At 48.1% G+C, this 16,729-nt stretch overlaps 3 protein-coding genes across 4 annotated transcripts; all 3 read right to left on the bottom strand.

Moving 5' to 3' along the window:
- Positions 1–13: 13 nt before the first annotated feature.
- Positions 14–13,325, bottom strand: LOC105685560 (UPF0676 protein C1494.01). Its single transcript, XM_012399785.3, has 6 exons — positions 12,623–13,325; positions 5,056–5,171; positions 2,106–2,227; positions 1,649–1,799; positions 1,135–1,317; positions 14–1,037 (listed from the first exon to the last, which is right to left on the bottom strand). Exons 1-6 carry the CDS (start codon positions 12,717–12,719, stop codon positions 684–686), a joined length of 1,023 nt encoding a protein of 340 aa, XP_012255208.2. The 5' UTR covers positions 12,720–13,325; the 3' UTR covers positions 14–683.
- Positions 10,096–16,261, bottom strand: LOC105685301 (RDS/peripherin-like protein xRDS36). 2 transcript variants are annotated; one of them, XM_048653062.1, is made up of 6 exons: positions 15,917–16,261; positions 15,583–15,855; positions 15,393–15,496; positions 14,141–15,309; positions 10,463–10,581; positions 10,096–10,287 (listed from the first exon to the last, which is right to left on the bottom strand). In XM_048653062.1, the coding sequence occupies exons 1-4, from the start codon at positions 16,259–16,261 to the stop codon at positions 15,051–15,053; spliced, it is 981 nt and encodes a 326-aa protein (XP_048509019.1). In that variant the 3' UTR covers positions 10,096–10,287; positions 10,463–10,581; positions 14,141–15,050. The 2 variants fall into 2 exon arrangements, with proteins under 2 accessions (XP_048509019.1, XP_048509018.1); XM_048653061.1 differs by lacking the exons at positions 10,096–10,287; positions 10,463–10,581 and adding an exon at positions 12,657–13,078.
- Positions 16,262–16,272: 11 nt separating this feature from the next.
- LOC125500359 lies at positions 16,273–16,678 on the bottom strand. Its single transcript, XM_048653063.1, has one exon. The coding sequence runs from the start codon at positions 16,651–16,653 to the stop codon at positions 16,273–16,275; it is 381 nt and encodes a 126-aa protein (XP_048509020.1). The 5' UTR covers positions 16,654–16,678.
- Positions 16,679–16,729: the final 51 nt, after the last annotated feature.

The following is a 16,729-nucleotide window of genomic DNA, read 5'->3' as shown; positions in this document are numbered from 1 at the left end:
ACTCATTGTCAGAAACAGTTTGGACTCATTCATTTATTATTTTTTGTGACTGCAGAATATTTTCAAAAATTAACATTAATATACCTTTATTTCATATTATTTGGACCGATTTTTCCGAAGTTGTGCGACCAGTAGAATTGATCTAGATCTCAGTAAATAACGTGGTATCCGTCGTATTTCAAACGTCAGCGATCATGTGTTTTTTTCTCATTGTTAACGGCAATGGAACAAATATATCGATATTTCGTGGACGATACGCAGAAATTCAACGCGATATGCTCTTCGTTACGTTAGCGCAATGTCCGGACGAACGAGGTCTGAATTTCCTCCGGGATTGAGACATTCGTCACGTTTTGATACGACACGCGGGCCAAGGGATCGTACATAACAAACAATTTGAATAAAGTATGCGTTCTAATCGCAGCGTTGTTCAAAGGCCAGACGGTGCGGCGACGTAGCGACGTTACGATTATTAAAATTACAAGTATACGGAGCGAACCCCTTTCAATGGTAACAAGTAATAACTCAATCCAAATGAGTGGCTAGCGACAGACTCACAAAGTTGAAAGTATGCTACAGGTCATCGTAATACGCTGCGCCTAAATATCAACGTCGTATTTAAAATTCTTAACTCGAAATATAATACGTCAGCAATACAATTCTAAGTTAAGTAGGTGCCGATATTAAGATGCGTAAGTTTCTCGAAACCGACGTTGAAGGTGTTGGTAAGCGGTCAGAACCCCGTTTTTCTTTTTCTGTAATCTGCACGGGGCGGATTCCGGAACAGCCAGATTCAGTTTGGTATCCAAGGGTTCGATCAAAGTCTCGTTATCGGGATGTACGAAAAATGCGATGGAGTGACGTCCTCGTCCGCAGAGTTCCGGAACCACGACTCTGTGTCTCAGAGCTGGAAGCTGGTCCCTCGTCCAGGCGGACAAAATATCCCCGGTATTCACGAGGATGGCACCCGGCAGGTGACCCACTCGGACCCAACGTTCTCCGTGCGGTGTCTGGACCTCGAGACCGCCTTCGCTGTCCTGCGCAACGAGAGATTTCGTCAAATACCAGTGAGGACGGAGATGCGGGAGCGATTGGCGAATATGGATAAATTCGATCGGGATCGTCGTTGATTACCTGAGCGAGCAGCGTGAAGGTTCCATAATCCCGATGAGCGCCGGAACGAGTCAATCCTGGGACCGGAGCTCCCAAGGGTGGATAGTAAAGGAGACGCAGCATAGACTCGTTGTCCGGACCCAACATGCCGGCGTGCTTCGAGAGCAAAAAGTCCGGCGATTGTTCGAGGCCAACGGAAAGCGCCTGCGGAAAGAACATACTTCGTTATTTCCTCCGTTTGTGAGGAGAAAATTCGCCATCCGTACATCGTACATCCGGAGCAATCCCACGGTGGTCCCCGTACGGAAAATTGAACAGCAGGGAACAAAACTATTACAGTGTTGCGTGTCGCGAGCAGCTTATCTGTCGTCTTATCGATGACGGATATGAGATCTCGGGAATCCAATTCAATCAAGGAATCGAAATTTGCGCGTCGCGTCGCGTTATCGTTTCGTAAAAGAAGAAGGAGAGATAAAGGAAAGAGGACCAACGAGAACGGAGTAACGCAGATAACTCGAAGTAACTATGTACTCACGGTCAATAACATCGCCGAAAGCTGCTTCAAGTCTCTGGCAAGCTCGTCAACGGCAGTTCGAAAACCGGGGACCTCAATCTCGGGGAGAACTCCGCCACTTCCGGTTACGTTGAAAGCATGTCGAGGTTCCTTTTCGTCATCCTCCGAAAACCTGTAACGAATCACACGAATCGTTGCCGGGTGCAAATAATACAATAACGATTTTTAATATTATTTTTCACACCCCGCACCCGTGTCCCCGCGATTGCGTCTTCAAAGCTGACTTGAAGCAAATACAATAAGCGAAAGGAAAGATTAGCCGGTACAACGCGGTTTCGTCAGAGGAAATATTACCGCCGCAAGAAGATAATTACGTGGACAAGACTCAACGTATGGATGGATATGCCACGGAGTTATTGTCGCACGGTGATAATTAGTTTTCCCATTTTTCTATTATACACGAACGATGTCAACTCACTGCTCCAACAGCCTCGGTGGTTTCACGTATCCCTGATTGGAAGAAGAAGTTCGTTGATATTTAGCCCGTTCTTCGTCGGGAAGTTCGCAGAATCCATCCAGAGCTCTGTACACCGCTTTTAACTGAAAAATGGTGACAAAGTTACGTCAGATCGCCGGACAACGTACGTCTTCGTACGACTGAAATTCCATCCGAATAAATGAGACTCGCTCCACGAAGAAGAAATCGAACATCCCGCGATCGAACGAACGAACGAACGCCTTGGAAATCGGATTTCTCTCTTATCCGAATAAAAAAATTCTCGCATACCTATAAATGGTCAACGAATTTCACACGCAGCTCGGTCGTACAATATAACGTGACATTGCCAGATTTTACACGATCAAAGTTGTAGCTCGGAAAAAATAATAAAACCGGGTACGTACGCGGGCATTAAAATTTTTATAGCACCGAAGTAATTTCGGAATAATACAAGCATCGGGTGACATTTGTTTTCACGAAACGACTCCACCGAACCGTCGAACGTACATCAACGCGGTTTAACTGCTCAACGAAATATAAGGTGGAAGAGATATACCTATGTTCGATCTTTATATATACCTAGAATCGTTGACTCTGCTCTAACGTCAAATCTTCGAGAAACAGACGCACCGTCGTCGGCCAGTCGTTCGTTATACGATCCGCATCATCACCCGGCTAGCGAAATTGCCCCGAGAAAATTGAATCTATTACACATTTAAGTACAGAGCCGAGAACGAAATTTGAAAGTGTCAATTCCGATTGGAGATCTCGTTATTTGGATTCACACGAGCCGTGGCTGCCATGGTATTTGTAATTAAAACGAATGAATCACCACCCCGCACCGCATGAGTATATCTGGACATAGGTATATCACGCTTCTATACCTTCGCACGCGCGCACGTGCGATTAAAATATTTCGAGAGTCTGAAAACAGGTTGTTAATCATCGTTAAAAGCTCATTATGGTTTTTGACAAGTTATTCAATCTCCGCCAGCACGCGAGAGATCGATGAATTAAAAATCTATTATATTATTTATACCGAATGGTCGCTACGCCGCGTTGCGATTCGACAGCGAATCAATTTCGACGATACCTCAAAGTCCCCCAATTGCGTCACACCTGTATAACGTGGAGTTTGACGTTTTTTCCTCCTTATTCATTATCCGCGGATCAAGATAACCGCCGCGAGTCGCGGTATCTCCAGCTAATTATTGTTTCCGGCGAAACGAGGCTCGTTGCAATTATACTTGTATTCCGCGCAATCGATCACGATCGTACACCTCAACACAATTACGCCCCGTATCGCAGGTACGACGTTACGCACAGGTGTAGGTGACACGTTTTAAATTCGTGACACTCGCTGGTATTATACGTATAGTACGTATACCTACCCGCTGCAAGGTCTCCGAGTCTCAACGCGCGTTATTATTGAATTCATCTACACGAGTACGTACGATCGATTGCGTCGATCGTTCTCTCAATTATGCACAGATTCCTCGTTGCCCGCGATCGTTTCCGAAGTAACGAGAGACGGGGAAAAAAATTGAAAAAAAAATAAGGAGAATTTCTCCCGTCGTTTCAAGAAATTTTCGAACGTAAGCGACGATCGTGCTTTCGCCGCGTGTGGGCGTACAATTCCTTTCACCCGGGACACACGATAAATTACGCGAATAATGTCGCTTGTATTCGACAAAGCTTCGATTCAGCTGGAAAACAAGCTTTGTTTAATATACCGTTAAACGCACAGCTATGACTTATTACAACGAGGGATACGTGTACGCATTCCCATATACCTGTGTTGAATGATATACTGTACAAGCGTGCGAATAGCAGAAAGAGATCTGTACGAGTGTACGTAATCGCGCGCGAGTTTTCTAATTGTTTGCGCATACAGTCGGTCGTCTCTAGTTGGTCGGAGACGGACGCGTTTTGTGGTAAATAAAAAAAAAAGAAGAAATTATCATCATCGCTGGTGTTAGCGATCGCGATGTGGGATGAGACGAAAATCGTCGGCTGCCGAGCGGATGTTCCGGCGTAACGAACAAAGATCGGTTGCGAAAGAATCAATTAGCGATCGCATTGGGGAAAAACCGACCGAACGACGACCAGATGAAAAACAATCCCGTACGAGAGGAAAGTGAAAAAAGTTCAGGTACACGCGGTTTATACATGCAGGTATTATGTACCTGCAGATATGGTTGAACGCGAATCGCACACATGCGTGTATTTGCCTCCGTTGTTTCTGGGCGCCATTTCGAGACGTCGAGTGTCCTACTGGCCCACTATTCTCAATTCTCACATGATTCATTAGCGCTGATAGAGAGCGAGAGAAAAATAAGAAAGAAGAAACAGGGGGAGGGAGAGCGAGGAAGGGTTGAGGCGCGGGTATAATTGACTCCGCGATGATCCCTGCGGTGTATTTTTGGTTTTTGGGAAGTTGTCGGAATCGCAAGTGGCAAAATTGTGGCGCGACGATGCTCTACGTAAATCGAGCCTTACGCGCACAACGGACGTGGAATGGCATATCGTGCACGTTGTAATAGAGACGCTGCTATGATTATTGGCCACGAATCGGTTGACCTTAGCAAACTCGAATCAATCTCGGCGCGTTAAGTATGCCACAAGTCAAGTTCGAAACCAATGAGAACCGCTTGGAGGAAAACGTCGCGGTTTTTTTATTTTTCACCTCGAGACCGCTGCTCGGATGACGATAAGGAGCAAAAAAAAGGAGTGGGAAAATATCTTTGAATGCAAAGCGCGAACGTGTGAGAAAAACTCGTGACCTTCGCCCCGGGTTACTTTTCGGATGAAAATTCAAACCGCTCAGGTCGCCGTCCGTCGCAGATCGCAACGACGAGCGCGTGTTCGTCGAGTTTTAAGGGTCTCCGTCGGTTTATCGTCTGCCTATATGTGGGTATGGAATAAATACCTTGCAATCGGGAATGCCGTGGTTGACGAGAAGGGCCAATCCTTTTTCGGAAAGTGCTCTAAGTAGCTTCGAAGCGACTTGTTTTACAACTCCCTTCTGCGGGCAGCGCTCCGTACCTGGAACGAGAATAGAACGAGAATGATCCTCCTGTCGATCCTGTTCTAAAAACTTGATGACCAGTCGAAACTCAAAATACGAGATGAAAACTCGAAATACGCGATGGCCGTTCTGTTTCGGATTCGTGCAGCGAAATGAGCGTGTACCGATCGGTGCCGTTGGATTTCCATTGTGGGCCGATCGGACTTTGGGAAAAAATTGCATTGTGCCGCTGGACATTTTATTCGTTTGCTGATTGGCCGAGGGGTCAATATTCAGGTTTCAAATATGTGTCAGTCACATGCTACGATTCATGCTTTTCTTAATTAAATTGAAAATTGCCAAGTCAAAAAAACGCCAAGTTCATAGCCTTAGAATTTTCTCATAATTGGGGCCGCAGTTCGACATCCTATTTTCTAAGGTTTTTCATAAATATCCTAGTGTATTTTGAGCTCAGACATGCAAATCTGAAAGCTCAAATCATCTACTCATGCAATCGATCCAGTAATCATCAATTATTCGCTGTTGGGAGCAGAAAAATTACAAGACATATCGAGTGGTTTTAATCGTACACCCAGTATTATTCGTCGCATGGGTCGAAATATTCGAATTTCTCAATTCAGCAGCAAACTCGAGCTTTGCTGGAGTCAGCGTAGCCGGCAGCGTAGCGCTTTGTTGTGGGTCGTCACCTTGGGGGTTGAGCAGAGGTGACGCCCCACAACAAACCCCCTCGCTCGTGGCTACCTGACTCCAGCTAAACTCGGGTTTGCTGCTGAATTGAGAAATACGAATATTTCGACCCATGGGACGAATCAAACTGGGTCTACGACTACAACCACTCGATATGTCTTGTAATTTTTCTGCTCCCAACAGCGAATAATCGATGATTACTCGATCGATTGCAGGAGTAGATGATTTTGGCTTTCAGATTTGGATTCTTGAGCTGATTACATCTGAGATTACTCTTGAGGAACGAAAAAAAAATTCGATTTTCCAGCAAAAAATAAATCATTTTTTTAATTGGGTTTAATATGCTTTTCTTACGTATTTTGACCTCAGGAATCTGAATTTGGAAGAAAAATTGATCTATCTCTAAAATTGACTCAGTTATCGCCAATTTTCAGCTTTTCGGGGTCAAAAATAAAAAATTGATTTTTTGGTCTATCCTAATGTAATTTGAGCTCAGGAATCCGAATCCGGAAGAAAAATTGGTCTATCTTCAAAAATGACCGAGTTATCGTCGAATTATCGCATTTTTTTGCATAAATTTCAGGATATCTCGAAGGGAAAAAATCGTAGCTCAATTTGGACGACGGATTCGTGTTCCTGAGGTCAAAATACATAAGAAAAGTGCCATACGATCAATTTTAAAAAATAAAAATTTTTGGCCAAAATTTGAGATTTTTCCAAGGGGTACCCCTTACGATTTTTTCAAATTTTGACCAAAAATTTTTATTTTTTAAAATTGATCGTATGGCACTTTTCTAACGTATTTTGACCTCAGGAACACGAATCCATTGTCCAAATTGAGCTACGATTTTTTCCCTTCGAGCTATCGCCATTTTTATGCCAAAAATCGCGAAAAAATGAGGATAACTCGGTCATTTTTGAAGATAGACCAATTTTTCTTTCGGATTCGGATTCCTGAGCTCGAATTACATTAAGATAGATCAAAAAATAAATTTTTTATTTTTGACCCCAAAAAGCTGAAAATTGGCGATAACTCGGTCAATTTTAGAGATAGATCAATTTTACTTCCAGATTTGGATTCCTGAGGTCGAAATACGTTAGAAAAGTGTAATACAATCAATTTTCAAAATACTTCATCAATTTTTTTTTTTCTTGGGTCTTCTATGCTATTTCCATGTAATATTTTGATCTCAGGAATCCGAATCTGAAAGCCAAATTGATCTATCTATTAAATTGACATCCTCTCGCATAATGCAGGGCATCCTAGTCGTTATTGTCTGTAATTGTAATCACGCGTACGCGCGCGTGATACGCGGCCATTTTTCATCAACCACCAAAACTCTTATATTTCTGATTAACGTTTGAAAAAACTCGTTGAAAACCAGACGAGTATCGCTACGGGTATATGGGATAGTCGAAGCGACGCGTCATCTCATTCGTTTTATTTCAGTGTCGCGCACTGGCTCTTTGGCGCGAGAACCAGTTTAATATTCCATCGAGACAAAAAGTCGAGAATCCAACGATATTAGAAGAAGAACAGGCTCCACGCGACGAGATCAACGATTAACGCAATGGACCGAGAAATTGTCGATGTGCGTATACATATATTATAATTTAAAAGCCTAGCGAGCAGGAAATCGATAATGTACAACGGTTGAATCGAGTTTACGTTAACGTGCAGCCGTTACATATACGCGATGTAGGCCCCGTACAGTACATTACACGCGTCGACACGCACATCCGCCTCCTACGCAAATGTATAGATCATTCGAACTTTACTCGCGGCAAAAGAAATCTAGCCGCAGCACCGGATGGGGGAATATGGAGATTATTCGGTAAACAGCTGTCGTAAAACGGCGTATAGGTATGCAAAAAATAATTCCTCGATAAGAGCCAAAGATCGTCGCGGATCGCGAACGAAAACCGTATACTCGATACATTCGCTGACCGATGAGGGACCGATAAAATCCACCAATCGAAGAGGGCGACCCAAATTTTTCTTCCACCACTGACGGCGACCCGCTGCAGATGCCGCGTTCTTAGTTTTATCTCGTTAGACATGGATGCAGGAACTCGGCGTACGTTTACGTATACGTCGCGCGGTCAACACGACGAGAAAATATATCCGCAACAGCTAAAACACGTGTACCCGTATTCCGCGTATAGGTATACGTATCCATAGGCAGCCGATGCAATTGTATGGTAATGATGTATGGGACGACCTCCGAGACGGGCCGATAAGGCGTACTAAAATATCCAAGCGTATCGGCAACTTCCGGAAAATTTGCATAAACCACATCCGCGTGGCCGGAGACATTATTTCCGCGCGGATTACGCGGAGGTGGAAATTCGTCGACGAACTTCCGGTGGAAAGGAATTTCCACCTCGGTTCGAGAGTCGCGAATCGCGTATAGCGCGGCGAATGATTCGCACGTACGCGAATAGCGCGGTGTTATATTCGAGTTAAACGGCACCGTCGTTGATCGCGTAGTAAAAAGTCACAACCGTCTCGCCTCTATCTTTATGAGACGCGTGAATCACACCGCCACGTGCGAAACCGATCCTCCGATTTTCAAATAATAGAGCGTTTCACGGACAAGGAAAATACCAAATAAAATACCACTCGGATCACGATTCGCAGCCAGTGCAGATCGCGAGCAGGAAAATCTTGAAAAAAACTGTATCGAGTGCGACGCGATACGCGTATATCTACGTAACGTGCTTATAATTGGAAGTTGGCGTCGCGTCAATTGTGGAAAATCGAGTAAAAAAAATTCCGCCGTTTCAATTTGTCCGGCGTGTATATTTTACATACACCCAGTATAGATATACGTGTGTCGTACGCGAAGTAAAGTATCGGTATACGCGTCAACTCCGTCCGCGGGTACGTTTAACGCGTTCACGTGTGCATACACAGGTATAATATCATCGTTGTGTGTACCATACGTATTACGCGTACGTTTAACGTCCGCGTGTCGTTCGAGGCATTCGATGAAATAAAGAAATTGATACGAGCGGAGCGACAACGTGCACTTACAAATCGCATTCAAAGTGTAATATACACATATATAAGTACGCTCGTAATTCAGATAATCGTTAATTGACTTTGATCTTGAGCATTGCGCGGAGGCAACTTGGCGATATCTTTCATTGCGCTTCGCTTCGCTTCGCCGCGGAGTACGCGACGATATGTATATTATCGTCGGGCACAATTAACAATTAGCAAAGTTCAGACAAATTGCTACAACATTACGATAAAGAGCGATTATCGCATATCGACGTTAGCGTCAATAGTGCAGAATATTACGAGTAGGTACAGTATACAATACATATACATATAAGATACGTTCGGTCAGAACAGACCCGAATCCTCGATAGCTCCGATAAACGGAACGAAGCTGATCCGCTCGGATTAATTTCTCACCTTGTAACCGCGTATTAATTGTCATCGATATCGATACGTACTTCGTACATCGATCGCACCAGATATTTCGCGCGACAATTATACGTGATTACGATCGCTCGCAGAGATCGAACTTCCGACGGCGTCAATGACACGGATATTTCACCGTGACGTTGTCATTTCGCAAATAATAATCTATAATAATAATAATAATAATAATCTACGTCGAGAGTATCGTACGGTGCGACGGACGAAATCGCGGGAGTATCGAGGGGATTGAATTCCACGTCGAACGATTCAATTCTTCGAGATCGCTCGACGCTACGGACGTCTATAAGCTTCGGTAGAAATCTCTCCTTGAAACGATTCTTTCCTCATTCTCGACACCCACCGGTCGAACCGCTTCCAGCGAGTCGAGCCATTCCATTCCATTCCATTCCATTCCCTCCCGTTCCACCGGGGTTTTCACGTAGCTCCGAGACAATAAATCTACCGAGTCGAAGAAAAGCCTATACGCCGCGTATCGCTTACCTCTACGAATGCCAAACACAATCAGGTAATCACGAAGACGCCCATGAGCAACGAGCTGCCTCTCGGAATTTTCCAGCAGTTTCGGAGACATGGTAATGTAGAAGCGAACGAGCTAGTATTTGTACAAGTAAATAAGCGAGCGAGTTACCTGGAGTTACCTGACGGGGTCCCGAACGAAAGCGAGGTCTCCTCCTCGGCGGGACTTCGTAACGGCAATTTTCGGGGTGCAGAAATACCAGGTGTCGGTCGTCCGTTCGAATCACGATCGAGCTCGCTCTCGAGTGCGCCAGGTATACTACCCAACGGTATACGCACACGTGTACACACTTCGCACCGGCAATGTCAATAATATTATCTGAACGCTCATATGTGCCAGAATTTAATCGTTCCGTCGTTTCGTCGTTGACGCGTCCGCACCTCGCGAGCGGAGGCGAACGTGGCAAGGTGATCCGATATCGTCTGTTTCATCCGCGCTTCGCGAACGGCAGGGATATTAATACGGATCTGTGTACCTGTACATCGGATCGAGGACTCTCGCTGCGGTAAATATACAACAGGCGGACACGCAGGTGACACAGCGATCAAATTTATCATACCGGGTTTCGATTGAACTCCGGCGAATCGAGAGCGGAAAAGAATATCCACCGAGGAGACGTAACGCCTTGATAAACGATTACGTATACTCACTCGTTTATTTCTAAGGTCCTTCGGAACACGCGCTCAGATTTCCTGTAACTCGAAAGTGGCCGCGTCGTGTTTCTCCTTTTTCTTCTCACGGGAGACGAAGAATCGTACCCAGTCTCAGGCTGCTCACAATCAGAATCAGAATTTTCTTATTTCTGCGTAGTTGGAGCTTAAGACTGCAGCGTTAATTCCCAACGTGCGGTGGATGACACACGTAAATTAGTTGAGACTAAATAAAATGTGTGACGACGCTAAATAACATCGGCGTCGTATCGTCAAATTAACTCTGCAAACTCACGAGTCGACGAGGAGTCACGGGGACGGCGATTCGTCTACGGCGATCCCGTTTGTCTGCAGAAGCCGTATTTATCACGACTTCAACGTCTGTCGCGAATGTCAAAATTTTTCATCTTTTTCGTCAAGTTTGACACGTGATGGAATTAAACGCGATAGACCCGTCTACGACGACGATCCGGAGATACCGCCGCCGCTCGATTGCGAGCGAGATGACGATAATCGCCGCATCTGTACGGGGGAACATCGATTGACCGGAGATGATGCTCGGGGTCTGGAGAGTACGTGCGAAGTATCCGCACGCGGTACAGATGTAACGCGTATATTCGTATCGAAGAGACACGGCGGGGTGAGGAGGGATGCCAAAGTGTCGCAACATTGGCGTAGAAATGAACGTGGGGAATTCGAAACATCGGGAACGGTTTATAACTATCGAAGGAATGACGATGGCGTCGATTGGCATTCGAGGCAGCGGCGAGGAGAGAAACGGCGAAACGGTTCGAGTCGCCGCCGAGAATATCGCGATCCGATCGGGGGGAAAAGAATACCGTCGACGTCCCGAAAACTTGCAAAGTTTCGTCACTCCCGCCGATCGAATGGCGGAATCGCGCAACTTGCGTTTTCCTCCAAAAATTTGGACCAGTTTCTGGTCGGGCGCGGCATAGGTACGCGCCACATACGCGGGCTGCGAGCGTATATTTTAATCTAGCTCACGCTGTGACGGAAGTGAGTAAAAAACATCGGTCGTTGGCCGCCCGCCCTGCAGCAGCAAACGACGACGCATAACGTACGTACGTACGTAACGGCTGTTACACGCATACCTAGGGGACACGAAAAAGTGCTCGCAACGTCATCGCGTTCGCGCAGATGAGAAGAGAATATTTTCGTCTTCTCGATTCCATGGTGGGTATAACGTCGGTCCTCGCGGAGGGAGCAAGGAAACTGGAGGGAAGTCTTTTTTCATCTTTGGTTGGATCTGGACCGGGGGAGATGACGATGGGTAAGGGAGAGGACGATGAATCGGTTCGTTCAACTTCCGAGGCTGGTTATCGCGTATGGGTAGAACGAAGGGTCGACGACGAGAGCGACGGAGGGACTGACGTCGGGTGCAACGGAGGGCCAAGGATCGGAGAATAGGGAGGAGCAAGGGCTGGCCATCCGATCTCTCCCCGCGGTAACGAGGGGGGGGGGGACCGGCGAAACGCGGAGCCTGGGAAAGGGAGAGAAAGAGAGAAAGGGATCGCCGTCATAGGCGAAAAGCCCGTGAGCGTTCGTTCGCGTTGCTAGGCAACCGTCTCGATGCCCGAGCACAGCGTCGCTTCTTCGTACGATGATGCTCTTTTCCCGCGATTCGTTTATTTCGTCACCGGTCATCCGCTCTCTTCTGCCCTCGCGACTCGATGAAGAAATATTCCAACAGACGTTCAGGCTTACAATTATAGGTCAAACGTATCGCGACGACCGTCCGATCGCGAGCGGCGAGATCGGAGGGACGTTCGCGTTTCGTTTCAACGAAGAGAAGGAGGATTCGGGCCGGCAAATGGAAAAAAGAGGACGATACCGTGTCAACGGTATCGATACGCGAGCGGGAAGGGCATCGATTACAAATTGAGCGGCGTTGACGATGAGTCACGCCGCGGCGATTGAAATATTTTTCTAATTCTCCGTCAAAGTCGGTCGCTAACAATGAAACGAGAATCGCGAGGCCATTCGTCGCGCGCTGCGATACCAATGGAACGGAGCACCACCGATCCTGCGATTTCGTCGGGGAGAACCAGGGATATCCCGGAAAATGGGGTCGGACGAGGCGACGCGATCGGCGCCGAGGGTACGAGTACGGAGATCGGCGGTTCGGTGTAACATACTCACCCATATGAGCGAGATCGATGATCGGTATTTCGCATTTGCTGAGCAACGTCTCGCAACCCTTGTTCAGCGCAGGTGGCGCCGAACTGCAGCAACTCATCTCGCGGCCTTGGTTCTTCCCTGTCGCTCTCTCCTTTTCGATCGTTCCTTCGGAGTTCCCTCCGCTTTGTCTGTCGGTCGGTCGGGAGGCGAAGGCTGCCGCTACCTCGTTCGAAATTGAATGAGAAAATAAAAGAGCGCCGTCCCTTTCTCCCGTGAGTCCACGAAATCCCGCTTTCCCTCCTCGAAACTTTTGCCTCCTCGATAACGATCCACCGTTGGAGAAGGACGGACGACTCGATCGGCAGCTGGTGGCGGTACGAAGATCGTTGCGACCGAATCACCGAGTTGGCGGAGGAGGAGGAGGAGGATTATATCGCGCACCACGATTTCGCCACTTTCAGAACCCACGGGAAGCCACTATAATATCCAATAGAAGATCATAATACTACGATATCACTGCTCGAGCCACGACGGTCTGCAACGCGAACCCTCGGATCTTGGAATCGGTCCGACCCTAGCGGTAGCCGTAAGAGACGAGTTTGTTGTGCGGCTGGTGGTGCGGCAGGTAGTCGTGTACGTGGCTGTGAACCGGTGGGCACATGCTATACTGTCGATGCGGCGGACGACCGGGAACTGGTGCGGCGATCGCCACTCGCAAACAAAAGCCAACGACGCCGATGCCCCCTCCCCGTCGCTCCTTCCTTCGTCGCCCCGTTGCAGCGCGACACTGCACCGGAACAATCGAGGGGAGAGAGAAACAGCGGCATCGCTCGGCGGCACTCGTAAACCCGACGTCCGCCGGTCTTCGCGCGTCCGAATCGGCGGACATTACGAATTTCGAATTCCCCGAGGACGCACGGAGTACCCCGATCGACTACCCTTCCGACGAAGCGACGAATTGACGAATCGATACCGTTACACTGTGCTTCGCCGAGTAACCCGATTCCAGATTATGTCGAAAACCGAATTATTTCACGTTCCACCGTGAATCAGAAGGTGTCCGTCATTCGCGATATTTAAACTTTGACGCACCGTTCGGCGGAAATCAAGATAGGCGAATTCTTGAAATCGAGCGGTATCGCATTTCGCCAATATTCGCCGATATTCGTCGATTCTCCTCCTCACGCGATTATGGCGTTGATAAATCATACCGAATCTACGACCGAATCGTTGCAACAAATTTACCGAAGATCGTGTGCGGGGCACTTGGAATGTTCACGGGGAACTCGCGGCTCCTTTAAAAAGACGCTTAATAATAGCCGCGTGTTTCAACAATGAGAACGCGACGGACCCGTTGCGGAATCCGGCGAGAAACGCATCGCGATCGCGGTAAAAGTGACGTCCCGCTGGGCTATATATCGCCGAAGGTTTTCGTCCGATCGTTCGAATCGTCGAGAACGTTACGAGGGAACTTCTATTGGGTTGCTCGCGTTCCGGTAACGATTCGTCTTCCGTTGGTAAGAATTCGTGTGGACTTACAAAATTATCGGAGATTCCCAGTCGTCGATTACCGCGTGTGCCGCGTTCACTCGCCCTCTTGGCAATTGACGAAAAGTATCGTCTCGACGATTTTCTTCTCGCGACTCCCGAACAAGTTTTCGCGTGTCGCGAATCCGGAGGCATACTGAACTCAGGAGCTTCCGATCGCAGCGTGTGAATGAATAGAATCTCCTACCCTCTCTCCGTCGCTTCTTCGGCACGTTTAAATTCAGTTTACGCGGTGCCCGATCATTCTCGTTTATTGGACGAGCGCCGCCCATCCGATCTCCGCGAATACATTCGATCGTACGAACGCACAACTGACGTCGAATCGCCATCGCAATTAGACCTGCACCTCGTGGAATAATTTACAGGGATATTCGCAACGATATATGGGGTCGAGTCGTCGATATTTATTTGCGGAGAAATAGAAAAATATTCGATCCACCTGCACCTGCACAACGATATACCCATGTTGCGAGATCACTCATTTTACGAATAAGTGCACCCCTGCGTGCTGCGGGGCGATAAATCTGCCATCACTCGAATGGAAGGAGATAGCGGTTGGGATCTCACGCCAATTACTTATCGGCACCTCACTTCTTCGCATTTTCATTCGCTTGTACGTACCGCGAACTCGCGTCTCTCGCCGGGGTCAGAATTTATCGATGTCCCTGTATCAATTTATCGCCACGGCGAGTGCGGAATCAGGTTCCCGAGATTTGGATTTTTCCCGCACACCGCTCGCAGCCTGTAACCGGTCCTCTTCAAATCCACCGCGCGAACAAACCTGGATTCGCCTTATTCGTCTCCTCGGTCGTCATCTTTTTCTATTACCGAAAAGGAGCTGAAGCGATTCGCTGCAGTCGACGATATCGTTGGCCGCGAGGCCCCCTTGACTGCTCCCTGGTCAATTTGGACGGGTACATTTCTGACAGGCTGTTCGTTTTTTGGGGACACGATGCTCGGTATGCAAACTGGGGCGAATTCGCGCAGCCCCACAGCCTCCGGAGCAACGAGTCCTCGCCGAAGAATTTTTCTTCGAACGGGACGACGGAGGTGGCGACGCCGACGAACCGCTCGTGCCTTCCTCGTAGCCGCTCTGACTCTCGATGGTGCTCAAACGATTTCCACGATCTTGGAAATCCCCGGCAGCGCAACCGTTCGAGCTTAAATTCGTTTGAAATTTTGTTACAAGTCTCGTAGGGACTCGGGGAACCGGTCCAGCTTAATTTCTGCCCAGGGTTCTCACCTCGTAAACGAAGTATTCGACCCCAGGAGCGAACGCGCCGAAGGACTATTCTTCGCGCACTCGCAGCAAGAGGGACATTCCAAGGGTAAAGGTCTCTTCGACACCTGGAAATAAATGTGCCATTTGTAGAACCGCTCGTAAACCGTTTCCCCTGCAAATATCGATTCGAAATCGCTCGGAGATCCCTCACTCTGATCATCAAGAGAGCCAGGAGAATCTGCGTGAACACGAGGAACGTGGACACGCCGTAAGTAACCGCCGCATTCCTCAGGATTATGGGGCTCAGGACTCTGGCACATCCCGCCTCGTTGATGCTCGCGACGTTCATCGAGAGGTCCGCGTGAAAACAAGGCGTCATGGCTTTTACGCTGCAGCAACTGTAGGGGACAGCCATAGGGCGAAACTCCTCGTCGGAAATCCGCGGCTGGGCGAGCATTTCTTCCCGGGATGCGTAGTCCACTCTCTGCGAAATTGTTTATCGAAAAATCGGAACGATTCGAGAGCGAGACGAGGTATTTCCTCACCTGCCAGTCGAACGCGATCCAGTCGTCGTACTTGGTGTGACCGCAACACTGGAAGGTGAACTGCAACTGGTCAATGGTGACCTTGTGCCAGGATTCCCTCGAGTAGAACGCCATGGAAGCGTTGAAAGCTCGCGCTATCGCTTCGGGGCGGACGCTCAGGTAGACGGCAACGGAGACCATTACGATCGCGTTCAAAATCACGCAGAGTAAAATAACAACCGAGACGTACTTGAGCAGCTTCTTCAACGATGGGAAGCAGGGCTCTTCTCTTCGTCTGGAACGAAGTCGAGCGATACAACGAGGTGGAAATTGAATTGGCGGAGTCGGATTCGCGTTACTTCGCATCAATCTTTATTCTACTTGTGGATGGTGAAGACGGCACCGAGGGCCGCCGGGACACCGAGGGTTGCCGAGAGGACCGTGAGTACGAGGGGGACGAGACCCCCGGAAAATCTGAGGACGTTCCACTCGACGAAGATACCGATGGCTATGAGAAAGAGTCGCTTCGCCTCGAGGGTGGCGAGGCCGACGGCCACCGCGTACCCGGTCTCTATTTCCCAGCCGCAATCGCAGCGCACCACCCGGTCCCGGTTCTCCAATCGGTCCAATCTCCGCTTCAACGATTCGCACAGCACGGAAAAACACCCATCCGTCATTTGGCGAAGACCTCCGGTATCACCGCTCTGTCGACGTTGGAAAATCATATCAGAGATCTCAGTCGGCAGCTGTACAGACATACGCCACGCGGTTCATAATTTTCGTTCGATCCCCAGATGCAGCTGTACCGGCTCTCATTCGAAATCTCCGCGTTGC

Source organism: Athalia rosae, chromosome 3 (genome assembly GCF_917208135.1).
Source record: "Athalia rosae chromosome 3, iyAthRosa1.1, whole genome shotgun sequence".
Classification (NCBI taxonomy): Eukaryota; Metazoa; Arthropoda; class Insecta; order Hymenoptera; family Athaliidae; genus Athalia; species Athalia rosae.
This window is presented reverse-complemented; position numbering and strand designations above follow the sequence as displayed.